At 48.0% G+C, this 25,843-nt stretch overlaps 1 protein-coding gene across 2 annotated transcripts in view; it reads left to right on the top strand.

Moving 5' to 3' along the window:
- The window catches only part of FAM120A (family with sequence similarity 120 member A), a 97,442-nt gene extending 77,903 nt beyond the window's left edge, over positions 1 to 19,539 (top strand). Inside the window, exons 12-18 of one of the 2 annotated variants that reach the window (XM_040449582.1) lie at positions 1,672 to 1,786; positions 6,828 to 7,037; positions 8,458 to 8,641; positions 9,139 to 9,276; positions 11,245 to 11,386; positions 11,825 to 11,921; positions 17,630 to 19,539. In XM_040449582.1, coding sequence (XP_040305516.1) covers positions 1,672 to 1,786; positions 6,828 to 7,037; positions 8,458 to 8,641; positions 9,139 to 9,276; positions 11,245 to 11,386; positions 11,825 to 11,921; positions 17,630 to 17,941 — 1,198 coding nt within the window. In that variant the 3' untranslated portion in view covers positions 17,942 to 19,539. The remainder of the gene's footprint in view (positions 1 to 1,671; positions 1,787 to 6,827; positions 7,038 to 8,457; positions 8,642 to 9,138; positions 9,277 to 11,244; positions 11,387 to 11,824; positions 11,922 to 17,629) is intronic. The other variant, XM_040449583.1, reaches the window with a different exon arrangement.
- The last annotated feature ends 6,304 nt before the right edge of the window (positions 19,540 to 25,843 follow it).

The raw sequence follows: 25,843 nt of genomic DNA, 5'->3' as shown, positions 1-25,843 counted from the left end.
GGTCACAAGGTTGGAGGCTTTGTCCTTGCAAGTAGTTTAGTGACGAAAAGCTTTTGCATTTCTTTCAGATACACGCATCTACGTCTAAATACCGTAGAGATTTAAGGTCTACTCTTCGCTTACTTGAAATGACCGTCACTTTCCCCTTGCCCTTTGTAATTTCACTGCGAAGTGCGTAAGCTCTGTGCCTGTGTCTCCCGCCTGTAACGTGGACAGCGGTGGCCCCTCAGGATTATGGGGCCCGCGTGATGGGAGGCGGCATGTGCAGAGGTGGAGAGGCACCGGACACCTGGCGAACTCTTCCGTGTTTCTCTCAGGCTGTTTTAAAAATACGTGTCTTGGGGCGCCTGGGTGGCGCAGTCGGTTGGGCGTCTGACTTCAGCCAGGTCACGATCTCGCGGTCCGTGAGTTCGAGCCCCGCGTCAGGCTCTGGGCTGATGGCTCGGAGCCTGGAGCCTGTTTCCAATTCTGTGTCTCCCTCTCTCTCTGCCCCTCCCCCATTCATGCTCTGTCTCTCTCTGTCCCCCCAAAAAATAAATAAAAGTTGAAAAAAAAAAAACTTAAAAAAAAAAAAAATAAAAAAAATAAAAATAAAAAAAAATACGTGTCTTAGTCAGCTGGTCAGAGCCCCCTGCTTTGCCCAGTTGTGTGTGCTCCCGTGAAGTATTGATTATTTCCACGTGAGGTGGGCTCCACACCGACTCGTCCTCTTTTGTCGACTTAGATTTTTCATTTTAAGCTCTGAGAAAACTTCTTTGGCAGACAGGACCGGGAAGAGTTTCGTGAGGCCTGTCGCCGTTCTCTCTGCTCTTTCTGAGCCGTTTGCCAGAGTCTCAGGGTCCGTCACCATAAGTTAATCAGCGGCAACGTGCTGGGTCATCCTTCAGTCTGCTGAGTGCAGGGCTGGGCCCATGGGCTCTCGGGGACAGCTGGGCCAGGGCCGTAGCAGCCGCCCCTTTGCTCAGTGCCCCAGGGTTGTGATAGAGGCAGTACATGTGGCAAGGTGAGTAAGGGAAGGAGCGTGGGCGCCTGGCAGCTCCCGGGCTGATGGCACACATGGACGTTGCAGATTTATAAATCGATACCCCCCCCTCCCCCGCCGCACTGCTGGCTGCCCTGGGAGGTTAGTGTGTCCAGGGCCTGCGGGCACCAATTCTGAGGCCACGGCGTTAGTTCTCGTTCCCGGGACCCCTTTCTGGCGCTCACCTGCCGGCGCGGGAGCCTCTTCTGCGCACTCGTCTCCTGCAACACTCGCCCCTTGTCAGGAGACACATCTTTCTTATTTGGACCTAGAGTCTGCCTCCCAGGATTCCGGTCTTGAATTGAAAAAAATAAATCATGTAAATTGATGCTTCCAGTGTGTTTCCAGGGTTTGAATACCTTACAAGAGTGAAGTTGTATCAGAAATCACTGAGCAGCTGGTTTGCAGTCTGTGCAAATGTGGTGTGCTATTTTAATCACTCTGAAAGCAGACGTTCTGTTCAGCCCAGGTGATTAGACACGCATGTGTAGCAGGTGTCATCCGGTGTACATAGAGATGCTGGGTAAGAGCTCTTGGTGCCCCCCAGCTCGTATCATCCTGAGTTCCCTTGGAACCTGGATGCCAGGTTGTGCGTGTGACCGGTGAGCGCTCCATCCTCACACCAGACCCTCTCTGTCCACCCCCTGTAGGTATATGGTGCAGTGGCCTGGAGCACGGATCCTGCGTCGCCAGGAGCTGGACGCCTTCCTGGCTCAGGCGTTGTCCCCCAAACTCTATGAGCCTGACCAGCTGCAGGAGCTCAAGGTAATTGACAAGCCTCATTCCTTGTCTTGGGAAGCGTTGCTTCGGAGTGGTGTGAGGAGGGCCGGCCTCACCGGGCAGCGCCGCTCAGAGTGCCAGGCTAGGAAACCGAGCCGCGGACTCGGGAGCCTTCGGGGCAGAAGCGTATCCATCCCAGTTACGGAAGCGGTCAAGTCTGCTTCTGTCAGATAAAGGTTTTCCCTTGTTACCAGTGGGCGTCTGCTCTTGTGTTCATGTCAGGGTGTAAACTTGCTTTTGTTCCAGGTGGGGACCCCGGACCCTGGGGAGGGCTTGGGCTTCAGGGTTTTCTCACATCTGGCCAGGATTCTTTTCTCGTTTCGTTCTGTTCCTGATTATAGCCTTCGTTTCCTCTAAAACATAGTCTTGCCCTCCTAGACCGTAAATCCCTTTACAGACCACTTGAAGAACAATGTTACACCATCATTCCTGAGCCCCTTTTACTTAGCATTTAACATCGTGTTCCTTTTAATTTTTCCTTCCAGTAATTCCTTTTGTTCTTTGTTTTGGCAATGTTAATTTTCTCCAAGTTGTCCCCTGATTTTTCGGGGTGCTTATCTTTTCAATGCACTTTGGTTAGTTGCTGTGTTTGCACGGCTGCACTCGCTTTCTGTAATGTCTGTGCTAAACTTTAGAAAGTTTAAGACTTTCCAGAGTTAGCTAAATCAGGGGATCTGCCTTTTCTTTTGATGTACAGGGTTTTGGGTTTTTTTCTTTGCATTTGTTTTTTTGTTTGTTTGTTTTGTTTTTTGTGTTTTTTTTAATTATTTGATTTGTAATCAAATAATCTCTTTTGACAAATTGCCTTCACTTTTAGATCTTTTTGCCATTCTTTATGAAGGCATTCTTTCCCCTCAGGAGCATTTGAGGCTCACTTTATAGATTATCAGTATTCTACAGTTGGGGCCCAATCAATTTCTGGTTCCCCTAAACTACTGAGTTAAATTTAGTAATTTGATGTTGAGTGGCCCTTGATTGTGCGGAGCCCAGGTCACGTGTGGTCACCCCAGGCTTCTGATGACTTTGAAACAAGCTGAATAAGACAATAAAACTTAGAATCCACCCCAAATTGTATTCTTTACTTTGTAGATCAAGATTTTCTGTTTGCTAGACAGAAATTATTTTCATTTGTAATGTTTTTGAATCTAAGTTTTCGTTCTAGAGTATTTGGCTGGGTGTCCCCCGAAAGGCTGGCCCTAAGCGCAGGCTCTCGTTCCCGTGCCCCCGGCTGGTGGTGCCGTCACCACTGTCTTCGTCACCAGCCCGTGCTCAGGGGTGTTGTGAATACTTTGACTAGCGTGTGCTGCCATCCCTCTACCTCTACTTCCTGTTTCTCTTATTTAGATTATTACATCAGTATTGACATCCCAGTTCTGAAAATCAGACCGCCAGGTATCAGGTATGCCCACCAAGCCTTACTCACCATCAAGTTGCTTTTCCTCAAAGTTCATCTTCTCTCCCATATCCTTTTCATTTTGGATCAACACACAGGGTATAGCTTTTGAAAGACAGCCACACTCTAAGCTTTCATTTTGGTTCTTTTGAGGTCTTAGTGCTTTCATGGTTTTCTCCTGATCCTTCATCTGAAGCCAGGTGTTTCTAGAACTGTGTTTAGAAAGACCTATTTTATGTGCAGTGACTTGAGGCCACCGTCCCTTCGGCTCTTGCTGGTCTGGAGGCCTGCCTTCCCTTCACCACGGACGGCCTGCACCGCTGGCACCTCACGCACAAGCAGCCTACATTCCGCAGAGCTAGGGGGATAAGAGCATTCGTTGGGGGGAAAGGTAGTTTTTTTGTTTTTGTTTTTTGGTTTGTTTTTGTTTTTTAAGATTGAGGATTCTCTCAGCTATCAGATTGAGAACTAAGAGGAATAATCATTATTTAAATGCTACAAAAGTCCCTACGCAGAGCTGAGAGTCCCCAAATTCAGTGATAGAAAAGTAGACTTTTAAATTGCTTTTTCATTTAACCATTAGAATTTTTTTATATATCGAATGCAATGACGATGCTTTTCCATGAAACGCCATTTCACTGTTTCGGATATAGTCAACTCTTGATTTTGGTGGCTGTCTTAGGGGCCGCTATCCAGTTTGTGGATTGCCCAGACCCTACTTTTCTTCTCCCATTTTTGTCCATTATGTGCTTTGAAAATAAAGAGGAGAAGAAAAGAAAAAGACCCAGTTCTGACAGTTTGGCCTCTCGTTGGCTTTTCTGATTGGGAGATTCAGTGGGGAAAGGTGTTGAAAGTTTTAATTTAGACTGACTTTGTAAGAGTGCTGTCTTGTCTGTGCGTGCTCTGCCTGCCGTGACCGTGAACAGGTGCGTGTTCTATGTGGCTCCTCACAGACCCGTGACAGGGTCCACATGTTTTCCTCACGTTTTCCCTGGTGTATTTTTTAGGCGCTTCTCCTAGGTTCTGAGCATGGATGTAGTGACGAAGGTAGATTAGCAATGTTTGGAGGAGGGCGGGGAGAGGGTGAGAAGGACTTTTGTACAGGCTTCATATTTGTCCAGTTTCTTTCTCCCTTGCTCTTGACATCCTTGTAATTGCTTTCAGTTCTTCTCACAGTTTCACTGACTGAGTGCAGAATATAAAAGGTGGAGGAGGAGGGGCTGTAAGACGGTATCAGGCCCCTGTGGCCCCTGAAAGAGTTAGGGCAGGTGCAAGTAAACATGGCCGATCAGAGGAGGGGTCTGCAGTCCAGCAGTGACACGGCGGGCAGTGCACCCTCGCTGGAGTGGTTCTGAAGCTCATTGGGCAGAGATTAAGTTCCAGTTTGTACTTCCTATAAAGTCAGAAAACTGTACTTTCTCTAGTTGAGGAGCTTTGGATAATGCTGATAATTTTATCTTCCTGTGTAGAAGAGAATGAGATTGGACCGTGAATATTGTAGCCACGTCTGTGGTCAGGCATTCAGATTCTGGTGCTGCTAGTTAACAGTTTAATGGCATTGAGCTTTCTGTGACTCTTTCTCCATCTGTGACACGGAGTACGAGGAGCAGTACCTGTGTCATACAGTTGCCGAGACATCAGTGAGATAATGTGTGTGGAAATGTGCAGAGTGTACCTGACAAGTCCGAGTCTGTGTTAAGTCCTCTGTAGATATTACTTAGTATTATTTGTGTAATTAACATGTAGGAAAGACACATAAAACACTATGTGAAGTGATTTAGAAAGCTTTTTGGATAAGCCAAGATCTGCATGGCAGAGTTGAGATTTTATGTACATTATTTAAATAGCTTTTATTTTGAGAACTTTTTCTGTGAAATTAATGGTAGTTGCCATTACTGAGCGATAGGATATTCATTTTTGAAACCCATGCAAACAGTTCCTTCGCTGATGGCAAGCCCAGTTAGAATAAACAGATGTGTGTGCATGGCTGAGGCAGACTTCCCCGTGCCCCCTGTCGGCTCCTTGGGAGCGCGCTCGTCCTAACCTGGGTACCCCCGCCCCCGGCCCGCCCGCCTGGGCGGCGGGGACTCTGTCTGCTGCATTGAGGGTCGGCGTGTCCACACGGCCACCTCTGGGGACCAAGCACTGACAACAGCACTGTGCTTCCTGGGCTTCCCTAGAAGGTGCTTGCTGGGCTGCAGGACAACACTGGGTGGCGGAGTGGCCTCCATGCCACCCCCGGTATCCCCTCGCCCCGTGTGTGTCAGGGCCACTTTCCCAACAGTGTCAGCTTTCAGGGAGGAGAAGCTCCCTCTTTCTGCCTTGAGGCTCTCAGAGAAGGGAGTTTCCACTTCAAGTGAATTCTTTCTCCATTTTGATTTTCTCTTTCCCCACTTTCTGCTCATAAATATAAAATGCATGCAGCCCCATCACCCAGCCCTGCCTGCCCTCAGCCGAGTGCACTGTCCTTCCCAGCGAGGCTCAGGCTCCGGAGAAGCAGGGGCCAATGGGGCTGGGCGGCAGGCGGGGCCGGGGGTATGGATGGGCTTCTCCAGGTTTGGAAGGTTCTGAACTACATTGACTGAAAATCCAAAAAACCAAGGTTGGAAAACACAGCATTAGCGGATTGTGGGGAATGGTGGCCCCTGAGCACAAAACAGCAGATAGTCAGAAATTCCTCAGTGTCGGGCATGGGAATGACCTTTTTTCTTGTTAATGAAAAGCCGGCGTACCTGCCACATTTAGGCATTGCTTAGGGTGATACCCCGTAGGGTCTGTGTTCTTGAGATACCCTCGCCTCAGAAAATAAGCGTGAAAGGTGGGAAGACAGAACGCTGGCAGTTAAAACTGCCTTCTGGATAATCCACAAACGAGGTCCTTCACAGACAGACAATCAAGAGTTGACTGTATCTGTCAGTGTTCCTCGCCCTGCATGTCAGGTGCTAGGAGCCAGGGCCGTGCGCGCAGGGAGGTGCAGCGCCATGAAGGAGGGGGCAGGAGAGATAGTCTGCATGGTCCAGATACCGTGTTTTTGTTGTTGTGTTCTTCCATTTATAAGCTATCCATTTCTCCTGAAGCATTTGACAGTCTCATTAATGAGTTGCTACCTAAAACATTAACATGAAATAATGTAAACATGAAGTACAGGTTTTAGAATGGAATTATGCTGAGTAATTTTTAATATACTTGAAAAAATGCAGAATCTTAACGGAATGTTGCTTGTTATAATCTTTTTGTTCATACATTACCAGTGTGTAGAATCTGAAGGGTAACTTATTTTCATAAGTGGATAGTGGACTTCCTAACTGCTAAGGAGACTATTAATAATCTGTTACTTTCTCGTGTCAACTTCAATATAGTATTACTTTACGCTCCTATGATGCTTTACAAATTCCAAATTGAAATACTTCAGTATGTTTATAAAACGGTCTCTAAAACTTAAATCTGTTAAATAACATAAAAAGTCTCTGTGTTCAGATAGTGCTAGGTCACTGTAAGGAAATAGCAGGTGTGCGTAGGGAGCGTTTGGTGGAGGGGTGTCCACGCTAACCGTGGAGAGCTGTAGTCAGAAATGGTGAGAATCGGGTTCTGCGGTGTTCTTACTCCATAGAAATCATTCTTTTCCATTTAAAGATTGAGAACCTCGATCCCCGAGGCATTCAGCTGTCAGCTCTCTTCATGAGTGGTGTGGACATGGCCCTGTTTGCAAACGACGCGTGTGGCCAGCCGGTGCCCTGGGAGCACTGCTGCCCTTGGATGTATTTTGATGGGAAGCTCTTCCAGTCCAAACTCCTCAAAGCCAGCCGGGAAAAGACCCCACTCATCGACCTCTGTGATGGTCAGGTCAGTCTCAGGAACGCCAGCCAGCGGGGGGTTGGCGGGTGGGGAGAAGCCTGCGGCCACCTCGGCGGGATGGGAGGAGTGTTTGCAGGCTGGTGAGCTGGGCTGTCTGCGCAGGTTGCAGGCGCACATGTGATGTGCTGCACTCGCCTGGACCTCGCTCCTGGGAGGACCTACAGGCCTGGGTTCCTACCGGCCCCGGCCACATCTTTGTCAGCCACTCAGTACGCTTCCTTGTTTAATGTGTGTTTCTGTTGAAAGTCCTCTTGATGAATACATATTGTATTGTTAAATTACTCACCTTATACGTGTGGTCAGCAGCGCTGGAACAGCCCAAACAAAGCACATGGGACACACGCGGTGTCTCCACAGGGTACATCTCACGACCTGGCACTTAGGGACATGAGCCAGCACTCGGCACTGTGCTTGGCCCATTTCAAACAGAATCACCCACAGAAACGTGAAAACTGTAGCACTAAGTGGATGGTGAACAGGACACTTGTTTCCAGTGTAAAGTCTGAAACAAGCGGTGCCCCCTCTGCGTGAGGCCTCGGGCACGATTGTGGGTTACAAGTACATTTCAGCAAGCGGGTGGGTCCACAGACGTGGAGTCAGGAATAGCGAGGACTGAGCGCATTAGCTGGAAGTCCTGGTCTGAGCAGAAGGTGCGGTCCACCATCAGACCGTCTTGTTCTCTTGCAGTCGCCTCAGGCTTCTGACGGCACGTTCTGCCCGAGCTGCCGTGACTCTCAGGTCAGGCTCAGCATAAGCACAGATTTGTGGGGTGAGCAGGTTTTCAGATTCTCTGGTTAAGGATCGGTGTTGCTACTTGAATTTATGTATTTATTAACAAAAGACACTGCAGGTGAATGTCGTACAGGCTCTTTCACAGTGGATCTGATGCCCACTAGCTGTGTTGTCCGCATCCTTGGGAGCGATGTTGTTCACTGTGTTGTGATCCCCTCAGGCAGCCTCCCGCCCCCTGTCAGCACGGTCGCTGGGCCTTGGCGCCCTCTCTGCCGCACGGGGCACACAGCTGGCCGAGTGCTCGGTCGGTGGGCATTGTCTGCGCTGCAGTGGGACCTCTCTGGGCTCAGCTGTTGGCTTCCAGAACCAAAACCACTCTTTCAGTTAGTACCTTCGGTAGCGAATGGTCCTCACCTGGAGATCGGCTGAAAGCTGTGGCTTAAGTTGATGTTGCGTCTGTGGGAATGATGTAATGGAAGCGGCCGTATGTGTTCGTTGATTGCATTTTCGGTGTGCTTGCCGACCGCACCCAGTGTGGCTGCACAGACCGTGACTGACTCATGGGAAAAGAGCACATGCATCCTGGCAGCTGGCGGGTCTCACTTCTTTCCTGTCCATTTCGATTCGAGCAAAACTCTGTGAACCGAGTTTTCATGTGCCGGCGCTTGACTTGCAGGCCGAGCAAGCCGCCAAGGTGGAGAAGATGCGGCAGAGCATTCTGGAAGGGCTGAACCTCTCCCGGCAGAGCCACCCGCTTCCCTTTCCGCCGCCCACGGCGCTGCCTTTCTACCCTGCCTCCGTGTACCCCCGGCACTTCGGGCCCGTCCCCCCGGCTCAGGGCCGTGGGCGGGGCTTTGCAGGTGAGTGCACAGGCGACGTCGGGAGGGACCGTGGGGTGGTGGGGACGGATGCGCCGTGTCATGCTGTGCTGGGACCTCGTTCATGGTCAGGCTCATGACGAAGTTTGCAGTATCAGCTCCTCACCATAGACAAACGCAGATCCCTGAAGAGATGCGGGTAAGGGAGAGAGGGAAATACGAAGGCTGTTGCAGAGACTGGATTTTACGATTGGTCGGCACAGCTGGAAACTCCGCTTGTGTTTGTGGTTTACGGTTTGCTCACCTGTGGGGTCAGAGGAGGCCTCTCCACTAAGGCCACCCCCTGCCCCCAGGGATGGTTCAGACGCGCTCCAGTGTGGACAGCAGGGGCTGGGAGACCCCTCCCCCCGCCCCGGCAGCCAATGGTATGGGAACAGCAGGTGAAGGAGATGGGGTCGTTCTGCCCAGAGGCCCACCGGTGGCTCCCCTAGAACCTGCTCCTCACAGCTTCTCCGTCTCTCTCCACCCGGGTCCCACAGGAGTCTGTGGCTTTGGAGGCCCCTATGGGGACACTGTAGCGACAGGCGCTTACCGTGCCTTCCGAGTGGCAACAGCAGCGGGACACTGCGGAGCCTTCTCAGGCGGGGACAGCAGCAGGACTAGCAAGTCGCAGGGCGGTAATTATGCCAGCACGCCTTCTCCTAGAGCTTCGCCGCCCCGCCTGGCCCCCCTCCGCGTCCTCCCCGCCAGGCCCGCTCCCGGCCCCGGCCGCCCCCAGGTCTCTGCCTTCCAGTGGGACGGGCGGGTGTCCACGCAGCCCTTGAGCCCGGCCCCAGTGCCGCCTCCCCAAAGGAGCAGGCTGCCCTACAGGGCTCGTTGGCGGGCTCCTTCCCCAACGACGGAGGTCCTGAGGCCCTGGCAGTTCCTGGCTTGGAAACTGACCGCAGCTTGTTTCGTAGGCAACGTTTTTGAGAAAGATCTAATAACACATACATAAATGAGCTTATTTTAAATTCCCTTTGCTTCTCTTCTTGTACGTATTGGTTTTACAAGGGAGAAAAAAGACTTAACATTTAGTTTTGAAATAATGTCTTGTGATTTTGCTGTAATTAAAGCCTGTGACTTGTAGTTTTGTCACACGTCCTGTATTTTGGGACCACAGAGCCAGACGTGGCCATCAGGTCCACACCACAGGGCTGTTCAGATACATTTGTGAGTAACTTTAGGGTACACAGGCTTTCTTTCCTTCCCAGGAATGTTCTTCCAGCTCTGTTCCTTGGGGTTGGCGGGAGACCTCTTTTGCAGCAGTAAGATGCACAGGCTAGCGCAGCCCCCAGAGGGGCTCTGGGGCCGTCTCCCCCTGCACCGGCCCCGCATGCCCTCTCCTGCCTCCCACTGGCTCTTGCAGCTTCCAGGGCGCTTTTCTTCCTGCCCACGCCATGCAGCGTGCAGTGACGCCTGCTCTCTGCTTCACCATCGGCTTCAGCTCCTTGCACCCCTTGCCTGGACACTCACGTCAGCGTGCAGTTGGGATAAACCTATGGGTAGGGTGGTGGCTATAGACCTTGTAGGGTCAGAAGTGGTTTTGTAGGCTGAAATGACCAGAGGAACTGCTTTGTAACTTCCCCCAGATTGTGTCTGGAGCTCAGCTCTGCTCTGTCCAGTGTAGTAGCCACCAGCCACTGTGGCTCTTGAGCACTTGACCTTGCTATAAAATACACGCCCAGTTTTAGATCTAATATGGAAAAAAGATTGCAAAATATCTAATTAGTAGTTTTTATATTGATTACATGTTGAAATAATACTATTTTGGATATATTGGGTTAAATAAAACAAATTATCAAAACCTATTTTATCTGTTTTTGTATTTCATTGTGGCTACTAGGAATGTAAGGCTTGTAGATTTGGATGTTGGGCAGCGCTGTCTGGCAGCTGGAATGGTCATGGTGAACACCTGGATGATGGAGACTTAATTATAATCCATTCCATCTGCCAGAAGATAGGAAGCTTGAGGTTCTGTTCTGTTTGGGTTTTATCAGAAGTTTTGCTATCAGTTACATATTTGAGAATTTTCTTAGTTAAGTCAGAAATCCTTAGAATATGCAGGCTGTTGGTGGTTAATAGAAGTTACTGATACAGTGGTGTTGGTGACCCCACTGATTTAATTTAATTTAATTTAATTTAACAATCAGAAATAACAGCCACATTTACTGGTTAACTTCTGTAATGTTTGGTTAAGGCAGGAAACTTGGAAGCAGTTCCCCAAAGAGAAAACATGGAGTTTGCAGGTATCCATGTTGGTAGGGGAGGAGGCCGGCTGTGAGCGCCCAGTGGCCACGCTTTATTGAACTGTTTCAGCCAGAAAGCCTTGCACATTTTGCATTTTAAACTCAGATCAGCTGTTGTGGGTTCTCCGAGTGGCCAACACTTCTGTCTGACTTTCAGGTGTATTTTCAACAACAGTTAAAACCCATAAACAATATGTACATAGATACTTTAATAAATAAGAAGTCTTCACAAAACTTCAGAGAAGGGGGCTTTATATGAAATATAAACCACAATGAAAACAAATTGCTCGCTTGTTTTCTTTTTGCTGTTTTTAATTCTCTGATTGTCAAGATGTATTTTGTCTATTTTTCGTGCAGGAATCCAACCTATACCTTCTCAGGGAGGGAAGCTAGAAATAGCCGGCACCGTGGTTGGCCACTGGGCTGGGAGCAGACGGGGCCGTGGGGGCCGCGGGCCTTTCCCCCTACAGGTAGTTTCTGTTGGAGGACCAGCAAGAGGGTAAGTTCTGAACAGTGAAAACATGTTTGTGTTAATTAGAAAATAGCCTCTTACTTATTTTAGTCATGAGTTTATTAGAAACATTTTTTCTTCATTAGATATATTCCTTAATGTTATTGTGGTTATGTAGGATTCCATTGTATATAGCATTATGTAACTAAGCCATTATTAAATAGTTACCCACACATTCAATTAACAATTTTTTAATATTTAAAAAAGTAGCATTTTGAAGTATATTATTTTTCAAATTGAATGCACTGGATAGGGACCAAAAAACTAAGATTGATTTCTTGGAATCTTGAAATAAGTCCACGATGTGACCATGATTTATTTAATAGACCGGTGCTTTCTACAGCGTGGGATCGGCATTGTTTTAAATGTTCCAGCTGCCTCAACAGATTCAAGCCTGTGTGCTTTTGTCCTCTTTTATCCGTTCAGGCGTCCGAGGGGAGTTATTTCCACCCCGGTGATCAGAACGTTTGGAAGAGGCGGACGGTACTACGGCAGAGGCTATAAAAACCAGGGTGTGATTCAGGTAATCCATGGGGCAGCGGCGCCTCACTCCGGGCTGGTGGCTCAGTGTCTGCGTCCAGAAAGGTCTGCCGGGGCCTCTCTGTAGCTGTCGAGCGCAAGGCAGACGCAGCGGTGGCGCCACTTGCTTGCCGGCTGTGACTCCTCAGCCCACGGTGGCCGGCGTCGTGGGTGCTGAAGAGTATGGTCTCCTGGTCACTGCTGCCCGGGGAGTATTCTGGGGCTTTTAGCGGCAGTTATATTCTAAAATGTTATTTAGGTAAATAGCAGTCAGGATTTAAGAAGAAAACTGACGTCTTTTTCTCCTCCTGGACTGTCTTGACTAGCACTTCGCTGAAAGGCTGAGCCTGTGAGGAGACAAAATCACGTACCCATCTTCATGACCGAGCTGGAGTTTCCTCCCACTTTGGATAGACCATGTTGGGACATGGATCCTGATGAATTTCCCCTTGAGAAGGATCTTTTAGAAATGCCAGGCAGCCTTACTGCTGTGTTTGATGTTTATCAAAGTGTGCATTTCTTCCCGTGCTGTGCATGCAAATGTTCCAGCTCTCCCTTGGCTCCCACGTTAGTAGCCCACGTGTGGAAATGTATTGGCCTGCCTTTACCAGGTGATCTCACCACCTTGGGAACTTCTGTGTTGATGAAATGCATCTAGTGAGTCAGGTACAAGGGCAGCCCCCTCTGCAGTGCAGCATGCCCCAGGATGGGGCATGTGCTCGGCTCACTTTGCCCTCCCCAGGCTCACCTTGACCTTCCTCTGCCTTCTGAGCCCTTTTAAGCTGAAGGCACTCAGCCTCTGAACGGGTTTATAAGGTGGGGGGGGAATGCACCCGTGCTGTGCTCCAGCCCGAGCCCATCCTGTACAGACAGCCCCTCGTGGAGCCATCACCCCTACTGATTAAGGGGGCCTTTCACGTAAAACACAGACACCGGAACCACACAAGACAACTGGGTGGCCTGGCCTCTTTCTTGTTCCCGTGGGGAGCTCACCTTCTTTTATTTTGCTGCATCTTTAAAGTCCCTGAGTCCACTGGCTCCCCTCCCCCATGCCTGTCTCCTTTGCTTTGTGTGTGGAAGTACAGACAACACTGCCTTTTGCGCCCAAGCGCCCAGACTTTCTGCATCTTGCCGAGCGTGTGCTGAGCGGGCTGCCCCCCTATGACCTGACCTTGTCTTTCTTGCATCCTGGTAGTGGGTCTGGGCACTGAGTCAGACTCTGCACCGGTCTGCGCCTGTGGCAGGACTGAGGTGGACCTGCGTGCTTTTGTCAGGGGCACGAGTGTCTGCTTCTGCACATTGGGACCCTTCGATGTGTCACAGGCTGGATCCATTCATTCGCTGGAGATTGCCAAAGGAAGATAGTCTTGTTGCATCATTTCTTTTTCGTTATTTATTGGGGTGTTTTTATAAAGAGATGCTTCCCATTGGCTCCCATTTGGTACCTGAGTATTACAGTGCTTGCAGGACAGATACCTTGCTGCCCTTGGCCACAGGCCCTTTGCGTGGCCTCTGGTCTGCGGTGGCTTTTCTCTGGGCATCGCCTGGCCCAGCAGAACCACCACATTTCTCTCGATTCCTTGGTCTCTTTAGTGGGAAATGGCATTTGAAAACCACCGTCTGGGCACCCTGAGTGCTGGAGGGCCAGTGACTGTTCCTAGTGTTCTCTGAGCACAGACCTGGACATGCAGTCCTGGTCTTCATGCATGAACACACGACATGCGAGCTTTTTATTGTCTTTTTCTTTAAAGATAAAATCCTCATAAATTCACACTGACGTTTCCAACTTAAACTGAGGGCTTTTACTTACATCTCTGATGTTACATCTACATGTCCTTTCCTCATGCTGAATCACTGTTTCTGGGCTTCTCTGTGAACAGGGCTAGAGGAGATACGTGTACTCGCGTGCACCAGGCACTCAGACCCGCACATGCTTGTGCTGCTGCACACTCTTGTGTACCACACGCACAGGGGAATATGCATGTGGATGCCGCTGTTTTTATCTCAAGAATTTATAGCGACTCTTCTGAATCAAATTGAAGACTTCAGGAATTTGATTTAAACTTTACTGTTCGTGTCCATGTCTATTATCTTCCACCCTGAGAACCGGGGCTCGTTAAGTTAGAGTCAGAGTGCCCCTGGCTGGCCCTTGGCTTCGTCCACGGGCAGTCACGGTGTTGACAAACTCACCCTGTCCTCCCCCCAGCTCTCGTTGTGACAGTAGCTGTGCGGTTATCCGCTGCATTGTCCCAGCGTGCAGCCTTCACCCACCGCCCCACCCACGCCTCATTGGCCTGGCCTCTGTGGACCCGCGTCCCCTGCCTGCCGGCCTTGTCCCTCCAGGCTCTCCTCAGGGGACTCCACAGGCAGGACCTCACAGAAACTAGGGGACGTTCAGAAGCACTTTGCTTTCCTAACAGTTGAAAGTGGTGGCTCATACCTCCTTCTCATGCGTCTCACGTATATTGTCATTTTCTTCTGTCATAAGCTTTGTGTCAAAGACCGCTAATAATTGAATTGTCTTTCCCTCAGAAGACATTCGCCGTTTTGGCCTAAATGCCCAAATTGTTTTTGTTTCTCTGCCAAGGTTTCGTGATGCACCCCGCTGCTGGTCATTCTGGGCCGATGCACTCAGCACACAACGTGTTCTTTCTGAACACGGTTTCATATCTTGTCTTACATCAGAAGCTTTTCTTGAATTACTGGGTTTTCATTTCTGTTGTTCTCCCTTGCTTTGATTTCGTCTCTGGTGGTTCCTGTTGAGCTAGTCTTGTGTCTGTCGCCAGTGTTTGGCACATTCTTGACTCCCTTTGATGTCTTCTTCTTTGGAGATAGGACTCACCTACTATGCAGCTCACCTGCTTAGAAAGTACAGTGCGGCCTGTCCTCACTGTCATGCAGGGACACTGCCAATTCCAGAACGTTCATCACCCAAGAAGAAACCCCTTACTCAGTTGCAGCCACGTCCCAGCCCCCGGTGGCCACGGATCTGTTTTGCTGTGTATGGACTTGCTCTGTGCCTGTCATGTATGCGTACCTGTCGTGGCGCCACCGGCCCTTGGGTCCTTGTGATTGCTGTGAGGGCTCCACTGAGGGCGAGGCTCACTTTATCCATTTACCAGTTGCTGGGCATTCAGGTGGTTTACACGTTTTTGGTTATGAGTAATGCTGCTGTGAACATACATACGTAGGTTTGGGTTTTCCTCCAGCTTTACTGAGATGTAATCAATATATACCATCATGTTAGTTCTGGGTGCAGCATAGTGATTTGTATTTGTATGCATTGCAAGATGATCACCACGGGAAGTCTCGTTAACATGCATCTCCTCAAATGGTTACAAAAACTTATTTTCTTGTGACGAGAACCTTTGAGATCTCTCAGCAACTTGCAGATATGCAACAGAGTATTGTTAACTACAGTGGTTGTGTTCAGGTGTTTGTGTGGACATATGTTTTCATTCCTCTTGGGTACATACCTGGGAATGAATTCCTGGGTCCTTGTGTATCCTCAGAAAAACAATTCTGAGTTACTTTTTTGTGTTGGCAGCCTGGAGATCCTGCTCCAGGCGTTTTGCGTAGCGGCCAGTGGGCTTTTCCCTCCGAGACTGAGGGCTTAGAGGTCTGAGCAAGTACTTGAAATCTTCAGAGTTATTTCCCCCTGCTTTGTCCTCTTATATATTTTAATTTTTCTCAGGATTCCAAGAAAATGGCAGTAGTGTTGACTTGGGGGAGGGTTTACATGCATATTTCCGAACTCTGGGATTGAGCACCGAAGTGAGAAGACCTGTGGGAATGGAGCCCAGAGGGGAACAAACGCAGGGACCACTGGTGTGAGACAAGGCATCCCCAGGGCAAGGGTAACACATATCTCCAGCCCCACTTGGCTGAGCAGAGAGGGCCTTTATTTGTAAGCAGGCAAAAACCCTGGTTCTCAGCAGGGAGGACTAGAGGCACCCGACACCCTGCCATCTGGGGTTGAAAGGCAGCTTTCCTGTTCTGGGTCTCAGTTTCTTCACTGAAAAGCGACCACATAAGGGTAAGACCGTTAAGGTTGCCTTCAGCACTGAGTCCGCCTCCAGCAGTGGTTCTCAGCCCTGGGATGTTGGCCCCAAGGGCCATTGGCTTTGTTTGGGGGCATTGTTGATCATCATAGCTCAGTGTGCAAGTGCTTCTGGTGTCTTCTGGGGAGAGGCCAGCGATGCCCACCACTCTGCAACACACAAGACGGCCTGTGACAGAATTACCAGGTCTACAATGTCGAGGTGCCAGGCTGAGAAACCCACGGTCTAAGATGTAAACAGCTGGAAGATCTCGGGCTGTTTTCCTCGTCTCTTACCGAGAGGTCTCGTCTTTCACTCCAAAAGTTCGTTTTTTCTAGAATTACTTTTAAGTTAAGAGGAGCAGGGAGACCTGTTCAGAAGAGATAGGTCACGAACACACCTGGCGATTATCAGCTTAGACTTGTTTCTTGTTGGGTTGTCCAGAGAGGACTTAGGTTTGCTTCCATTTTCCAGTAGAAATGGGCCTCCCACTGCCCGCGACAGGTGGATGTGTAAGTTGTTGGTGGACACGTAGTGAGGATGGTGGTTTGTAATTTCAGAGAGGACGTATCGAGGAGTGGTGTTAGCATAGATGACTTGGTGCTGTCCAGAAGGATTAGGTAGACCTCTTCAAGTGGGGTCTACTGCAAGGTCAGGATATTAACTACAGAGAAGTGGAGGGAAGGGGCCCCAGGACGAACCTGCTGAGACCAGCTTTTGCCAGCTGCAGGTCAGTCAGAAGCAAAACAGAGTGTGTTAGAGTATAGAGTATAGACTAGAGTACAGAATAAACAGATTATAGAGAGTAGATAGACCGTGTGAACTACAGAGAGTATAGACTAGAGCACACAGACCATAGAGAATATGTAGACTGTTCAGGTTATGGAGAGTATAGAGTACACAGACCATAGAGAGTAAGGAGTATAGAGAGTATGTAGACTGTGGACTCCGGAGAGTATAGGCGAGAGTACAGAGTACACAGACCGTAGAGAGTATGGGGCATAGAGAGTATATAGACTGGACCACGGAGGGTATAGACCATAGTACAGAGTACACAGACTGTGGAGAGCATGGGGCCTAGAGAGTATGTAGACTCTGGATTACAGAGAGTATACACTAGAGTACACAGACCATAGAGAGTATGTAGACTGTGGACTATGGAGAGTACAGACCAGAGTACAGAGTACACAGACTGTGGAGAGTATGTGGACTGTACATAGACTGTGGAAAGTATAGAGTGTAGACAGTATAGAGGTTAGAATGTATACACTAGAGTATGTAGATGATGCAAACTATAGACTATAGAGTGCATAGGTGATACTATAGAGAGAGAGAATATATATTACACAGATTACAGAGAATGTAGATTCAAGTATGGAGTATGGAGAGAATACAGACTATCAAATATATACAGTATATAGCCTATAAAGTATATACACAGGTTGTGAAAAATACAGACTGGAGCGTATAGAGGTATAGAGAGTGCAGAGTAACGGACTGTACAGACCACAGAGGATTAAGAGAAGGTATAGAGCAGAGAGTAGAAAGCGTGAGGAACACACCCATGCAGTGTACTGTGCTGTTGAACCTGAAGCACAGGCCTCCATAGGCGTCCCTTCTCCCACTGTGTATCACAGCTGCCTTATTGCTTGTTATCCTTGATTTTGACCAGGGCAAGCCTCCTTATGCTGCTTCAGCAGAAGAAGTGGCCAAAGAACTGAAGTCAAGATCCGGGGAATCCAAGTCGTCTGCCGTGTCTTCAGATGGGTCCCTGGCTGAAAACGGAGCGGTGGCTGAGGAGAAGCCTGCTCCCCAGATGAACGGGAGCGCGGGCGATGCCAGGGCCCCCAGCCACTCGGAAAGTGCCTTGAACAATGACTCTAAGACGTGCAATACAAATCCTCACTTAAATGCACTAAGTACAGACAGTGCTTGCCGCAGAGCTGATGCTCTGGAGGCTGCTGTCTTAAAGAAAGAAGAGTAAACTTATTTTTTATAGAGGGTGAAGGATGCTGGAAGGGTAGGATTCAGGAATATCTGGAGAGAAAGAGAGCCTACAGTTATGTACATTTTTTCCTTTCCGTAAGAGAAAAATGAGGACTTTGGAAATTCGGATCCCTCTTTGATATCAGAGATTTAAACAACACATTTTTAGTTTTAACCAGTTGTAGTCAAAATGCTACAATAAAACAAAAAGAGAGAAAGAAAATGAAGAGCATTTGACTCCCACACTTAAAATGAAGTACACACAAAGTTTAAACTGGTTATGACAAAAGCCTATAGTTGTGTTTCTTGAACTATAAAGAAAACAAATTTTGGCAGTCTTTAAGTATATATAGCTTAAAATATCATTTTTAGCATTTGGCACCATATGTATGCCATTATCTTTGATTTTGCATTACTGTTCACAAGGAAGCTTTGTCTAAGGCTTTGATTTTATGATTATGAAAGAAATAAGGCACACCACGGTTTTTCTTTCTTACTTAAATCTCATCACTGTTGATGTGGTTCTTTTGTGTTAAAAAAAAAAGTGCAACTATCAAAACTAAAAAATTATAGAGTAATATTGCCGTTCTGCTGATTTTAAATATGCAGTACATCATACTTACTTTACAAGCAAGTTAAATGGAGATAAAGTTGAAATCATAGAAGATGCAAATGACCTTTCAAAATCAACACAATGTGTTCTGAAACTTTTCGTGACTTAATACCATGCATCTGTGATCAATGAACTATGTGGTTTTGAATCGGATGTAGACCATTAGTGCTACTACTTGAGCTAACCTTCTGCATGGTTCATAATTTTTAAAGTGTGTAGTTAATATTATGCATGTTATTGTCCTTCCATTCTTACCAGTACGTGCCCATTTGCAAAACAAAATGCTAATAATCAGTAATAGTCCTATAAAAGATGTTAACTCTGTTTAGTCACTGACTGATCTTGCTCTAACCTTAAAATTTTGTGATTATTGACCTCTGTTGCATTTATTCTAAAACCCCCCCAAAATTATCTAGCTGTTTCAAATATCAACATTACCCTGGTGTATTCACTGCTGTATGCATTATTGTTCTTTGTTGCTGTTTTATGCCTTCATATTAGCAAAATATGAAATTCTGTGAAAAACAAAAAAAAATCCCTTTGATCTTAAAAAAACAAAAAAAACAAAAAAAAACAACCCCCCCTTCTGTAGCAGGAAACAAATTGCTTGTTCTTGAGAACTTTCCCATCAAGAATTTAGTAGAAGCAGGTATACTTATATCATTTTGATGTTTTTGTTAATGTTTCCAAACAATGTACTTTGAAATCAGAATCACTTCTTATTCGTTTTCATATAATTCTCCTGATGCTCTTCATCACACATTAGTGATCAGAAATGAGATGTAATTCCCCAATCCCTGCCCGCAAGACCTGAGTAGGATCTTACTGTAAGTTGAAGGGAGTTCTGCCCTAACTCATGGATTGTGCAAGAATGAACTGCTGTTGGGTCTGACTGATTGTAGGTGGGTTGTGGCGTGGTGTATCGAAGGCTATTGAATGCAACTTACAATGCTTAATAAAAATCTTTATTCTTTTAGTATAAAGTACGGTGTCGCTTTTAAATTTCTTGTAGCAACAGATGTTACGGAGACTTAATTCAAGTTGGGACCGCTACCGCAGGCACCAGGCCTTCTCGGTGCGAGGACGCGGTCTGGGGATCCTGACTTTGAGTCCACGCCTGTGTCGGGGGCGAGGGGCAGTGGGAGAGTGGACTTACATAATTAAAAAGCTCAACAGCTGCCTGAGAGCTCGCTAGAGTGAGTGCAGTTCAAAACTGTTCTGCAAGGGGGTTACGGTCTCCAGCCCGAAGGGACTCGCGCTGTCATCCTCGTCCCCATGCTGGGAAGCGGGACTGAACGTGGAGAAAGAAGCCCAAGGAAGAAACGCACCAGATCCCGATAGAAGCACGTGTATTACTGTCCCTACTGACCAGACCCACCCTTCATTGTGGTTTTCTCCGTGTGCACCTCGCGCCCTTGGGCCCACCACCCTCCAGGGCCGACCCTGCGGGGGCCACACGACTCTGACCGCCCGCAGCTGTGGCGTCCCTAGGGTCGCACCGCCGGCAGCAATGGGGACAAGCCCCGCCGCGGGGCTCAGAGACACGGGACAGAAATCCACCTCCCCAGTCTGAGGAGCTGGGCGCTTCCGGTCTATACAAGGGGAGGGACACAGCCGCCACTGTTTCCGGCCCCAGCTTCGGGCGGGTTGGGGCGGGGCCGTGAGCGCTTCCGGCCTCTGCGCGGGGCGGGAAAAGGACGTGTACGCTTCCGGCTTCTGTGCGGGGCGGGGCCGCGAGTTGCTTCCGGCCTGTGCGCTGGACGGCGCAGAGCGGTGCCGTGAGGGCTTCCGGATTCTGCGCGGTTCGGGAAAGGGTCGTAGACGCTTCCGGCTTGTGCGAGAGGCGGGGCCGTTTCCGGCCTGTGCTTAGAACGGGGCGGGGCCGTGGCCCGCTTCCGGCTTGTGCGCGGGGCGGGGCCGTGAGTGCTTCCGGCTTGTGCTTGGGACAGCTCGGGGCGGAGCAGTGAGCCCTTCCGGCCTCCTCTCCACCTGCGCTGGCAGTGCGAGCGCTCCGTCCACGCCCCGCGGCGGTCCGCGTCGCTCACCCCGCCGCTGGTCGAGCATTCTGGTTCACCGTTTTTTGTTTTCTTTTGTGTGAAAGAGCTCTTACGGATCTCGTGTGTTTCAAACGTAGTATGTCTATTGTAGAGTTTCAAACACTGCCGGTGCACAGAAAGGACAGAAAACCCCTAGTGATGTACGCATACGGACACACCTGTTCACACCTGGTCCTTGTGCCCTCGTCGGCCTAGCGCGGATGAACCCCGCGCACCTGCCGTTCAGGGCCGCAGGGGCCGCGCCTATTCACGTTTCGGGGCGCAGGACAGGTGTGTACAAGCAAGGCCGTATCAGGTAAGAACACGGGAAATAAAACAGGGAGGGGACTGGGGGGACGAGGGTCTGCAGGGCGAGGCTGGGCTCAGGAAGCAGTGTATAGAGAGAACCCACCAACGAGGGGAGAAGGGTGCTGCTGGCCCCTGGAAGTTGGCTTAACCCTCAGCATTGGGCCAGTGTCACAGGAAAACGGGCATCCCACCTTGTCATCTGTCTCCTCCCAGGCCTGTGGGCAGGCATGAGGACACGAGCTCCTTCCTGATGCGCTCCCTGCAGGAGCGGTTCTCCCCTCCAGCGATCTTATTCTCCCGCTGATTCTTTGGAGAATGCCAGTTTACTGTCCTTTCCCCTTTACTGCTTACCCTCACCTGGCAGAGTGAGCTCTGCACAGGTTGCTTCCCTCCAGCCCCAGGACCCTTGGCTGCTGGGCCTCCGCTCCTGTCCCTACCACAGCCGGGGGAGGCGGGGGGGCGGCAGGGGCCTCATGGACCCACAGATGGGCCAAAGCAGGCTCTGTACTAGGTGCTTCACCCAGTGCTGTGGGCTGGACTGTGCAGGTGAGGTCTTGGAGACTCCATGAGGGGCCACCTGGGGGCTGGCTGGAAATTACTCAGGCAGAGCTCTAGCCACTTCAGGGTGGTGTCTGGGATGGCCTTGGCCTGGTGTGCCCAGAAGGCACCAGCAGCTCATGTGGCAAACAGCTGGAGGCACAGGAGCAGACCTCCCAGACCTCATCACACCATGTCCACTCCTGGCCATTGTGCATATCCATCTCTTCAGACATGACTGACCCCAGCATGGGTTATATAAGTGTTACCCTGGTGTTGGTTTTCCCAGAGTGGCCCGTTTGTCTTGTCTTGTTCTGGTGTTTTGTTAATAGCACCCTTAATGTAAATTATATGGTTATTTGGCAGAGGGGCTTTGGTCTATAAACTCATTGCTTCAAAACATCACAGGGCCATCCTCACGATAGTCAACAGAAGGGCACTCTCATAGCTATCAGAAAAACCCAGAAGGCTCCCAAAGTTCCCATGGGTCACTGTTCATTTCACTGGGTTCTGGATCAGGTCTCCCAAGGGCCTCCTCTTAGAACTCTCTTGACATTCACCAGATTGCTTCATGTGTCACCAAAGCACACATCCAGCCTTGAACTAGTATCTCCTGTCTGTCATCTCTGCCATATGAACTCCTGGAAGGTGGGATGCGTCTACCTGGTTCACAGCTTTAAAACCTACACTAGTTGTGCACCAACACATTGGACAACCTAGATGAAGTGGACAAACCCACATACACACAACCCGCAACCTGCCCAAACTGAATTACAAAGAAACAGGACATCTTAATAGACCTGTAATTATTACAGAGAGTGAGTCAATAATCAAAAGCCTCCCAAAAAGAAAAGCCCATGACCAGATGGCTGGTGAATTTTACCACACATTTAGGGAAAAATTAACAGCAATCCTTAAATTCTTCCCAAATGTTGAAGAGGAGGGAATGCTTCCTGACACTCCCTGAAGCCAGCATTGCCCTGATATCAAAGCCAGACAAAGACTCTACAAGAAGACTACAAAACAGGGGGACCTGGCTGGCTCAGTTGGTAGAACATGTGACTTTTGATCTCAGGGTCATGAATTTGAGCCCCACATTAGGTGTGGAGCCTACATAAAAAAAACAAAACAAAACAAAACAAAACAAAAAAGGAAAACTACAAAACAATATCCCTCATGAACCTTGATGCAAAATTCTCAGCAAAATTCCAGGAAACTAAATTCACCAGCGTGTTAAAAAGATTCTACACCTTGATGAAATGGAGTTTGTTCCTGAAATGCAAGGATGGTTCGGTCTCAAAATCAATCAGGGTGAGACATCACACCAACAAAGGGGGAAAAACCCACAGGATCATCTCAACTGATGCAGAAAAAGCATTTGATAAAATTCAACATGTTTTCATGATAAAACTCCTCCATAGGGGGGCACCTGGGTGGTTCAGTAAGTTAAGCATCTGGTTCTTGATTTCAGCCCAGGCCATGATCTCACAGATGGTAAGTATGAGCCCCAAGTCTGGCTCTGTGCTGGCAGGGCACAGCCTGCTTGGGATTCTCTCTCTGCCTTCTCTCTTCGCACCTCCTCCACTTGCATGCACACTCCCCGTCTCAAAATTCAAGAAATTAGAAATAGAAACTTTTTCAGCATAGTAAATGCCACAGATGAAAAGCCCAAAGCAAACATACTTAATGGTGAAAAGATTAAAAAATATATATATCACAAACACATGCACAAAACCCAAAACAACTTTTCCCCTGAGATCAGAAAGGAGAAAGATGCCACTGCCACTTTCACCACTTCTACTCAACACAGTATTGGAAGTTCTAGCAGGAGCAACCAGACATACCTGCGTAAACAAGCAAATAGTATCCAAATTAGGAAGAAGTAAAATTATCTCTGTTCATAGATAGCAAGATGTTATGTAAAATCAAAAAGACTTAGGAACTCTAAAGATTCCACAAAATACTGTTAGAACTAGTAAATTCAAAGTTATAAAACTAATCCTGTAATGTTGCAGGATAACTAAATAAACACTAAAAAATTAGTTTTGTTTCCAAACACTAAAAATAAACAATCTCAAAAGGAAATCAGGAACACAATTCCATTTACAATAACATTAAAAAAACCCAAAAACCTAGGGGTAAGTTTAACCAAGGAGATAAAAGACTTGTATGCTGAAAACTGTAAGACATTGCTGAAAGCAATTAAAGAAGACAAATAAGTGGAAATATCCCATGTTCATGGATCAGAATATTAATATTGTTAAGATGGCAGTACTACCCAAAATGATCTGCAGATTCAATGAAATCCCCGTCAAAATTATCATAGTCCCTTTTGCAGAAGTGGAGAAGCCAGTTCTCAAATTCATAAAGAGTGTTAAGGGGCCTGGAAGAACCAAAACAGTCCTGAAAAAGAAGTGCAAATTTCGAGTTTCACCCTTCCTGATTCTGAAACTTACTACAAAGCTACAGAAACCAACACAGTATGGTATAAGGTTAGACATACAGACCAATGAAAGACAATAAGAAGCCCAGAAATAACCCCTTGCCCACATGGTCAAATGATTTTGACAAGGGTGCCATGATCACTCAATGAGGAAAGGACAGTGCTTTCAACAAATGGTGCTGGGAAGACTCCCTGTCCACCTGCAAAAGCATGACATTGACCCTTACCTCAACTCAAAAATTAACTTAAAATGGATCAAAAGCCTAAACCTAAACCTATAAAAATCTTGGGAGGAAACACAGGGTGAAATCTTCATGACATTGGATTTGGCAATGGTTTTTTGGATGTGACGTCAAAATGCAAGGGCAACAAAAGAAAACAAAATAGATGAACCTGACTTCTTCAAAATTACAACCGTCTGTGCATCAGAGTACATCATCATGGAGTGCAAGGACAACTGACAGCATGTGAGAACATTTGCAAATCACCAATCTGATAAGAGATTAGTATCCAGAATATATAAAGAACTCCTATAATTCAACAACAAGAAAACCCAACCCAAATCAAAATAAGGAAAAGGCTCAAATAGACATTTATCCAAAGAAGATGTACAGATGGCCAATAAACTCATGAGAAGATCCCCAACATCATCAGTCATTAGGGAAATGCAGATCAAAACCACAGTGATCAGAGTTTCAATGGAACCAAATTTTTGCCATCAAAAACTAGCATATTGAACTATACATTGAGAAATTAAGAATTTTTACTTCAAAAAAAAAAAAAACCCCACAATGAGATATCACTTCATCTACTTTAGGACAGCTATAATCAACACATGTACACACACACACACATACATACAGAAAATAACAAGTGTTGGCGAGGATGTGGAGAAATTGGGACACTTGTGCACTGTTGGTGGGAATATAAAATGGTGCAGCAGCTGTGGAAAATGGCATGGTTCTTAAAAATGTTAAAAATAGAATTATCATATGATTCACCAATCTCACTTCTGGGTATACACACAAAAGAAGTAAAAGCAGGGACATGAACAGATATTTGCACACCCACATTCATAGCAACATTATTCACAACATCCAAAACGTGGGAACAACCCAAGTGTCCTTCAACAATGAATGGAGAAATCAAACACGGATCATAAACACAATGAAATAATAGTCTTAAAAAGGAAGGGAACTCTCACATGTTACAACATGGATGAACCTCGAAGACATGATGCCAGGTGAAGTAAGCCAGTCACAAGAAGGCAAATACTGTAGGATTCCACTTACTTATCTGAGGTCCCTACAGTGGTCAAGTTCATAGAGACAGGAAGTAGCTGGTGGGTGCCTGGGCCTGGGGGAGTAGTGATGGGGGTTAGTGTTTACTGGTGGGACAGTGAAAAACTTGGCAGAGGTGCATGATGGCGGCTGCAAACAGTGTGAACTTACTTCATGCCACATAACCGTACACTCAGAAATGGTCAAAATGGTACGTTTCATCTTGTGTATGTTACCACAATTAAAAGAAAAGGCTGCGCTAGCGTTCAGTGGATTTTGTCGAGAGGGAGTGAATCAGCAGGTCCTGGAACGTGCTGTTTTTCCATTGGGCAATAAGGTGAATAATACGTGTCTCACGCTTGGGACTGGCTGGGGGATGCGGGGTGCATGCTGTGGCTGTGCTTCCTTGGAGCAGCAGGGTGGAGGGTGGGGGGGCATGCTTCTGGGGAGCCCATCCTCTTACCCCAGCAGCATCCCTGGCCACTCGGGTGGGTGGTGGTCTTGATGCTTATACACAGACTCAGGAGTGGGGTGGACTCGGTGGGCGTGGAGGCAAAGAGCAGACCATGTGAAAGGGCCAGAGCTTGGGGGACACCTCATTTCAAGGCCACTGCCCCTGCTTCCTGGGGCCTTGAGTCCAGCCCCTTGTGCTCCCCCTCCCTGTGTGACCTGGCCTGCTCCA

This window comes from Herpailurus yagouaroundi, unplaced genomic scaffold (genome assembly GCF_014898765.1).
Source record: "Herpailurus yagouaroundi ecotype Mexico unplaced genomic scaffold, PumYag 199, whole genome shotgun sequence".
NCBI classification, from domain to species: Eukaryota; Metazoa; Chordata; class Mammalia; order Carnivora; family Felidae; genus Herpailurus; species Herpailurus yagouaroundi.
The sequence above is the reverse complement of the archived record's forward strand: the minus strand, read 5'-3'. Positions and strand labels throughout refer to the sequence as shown.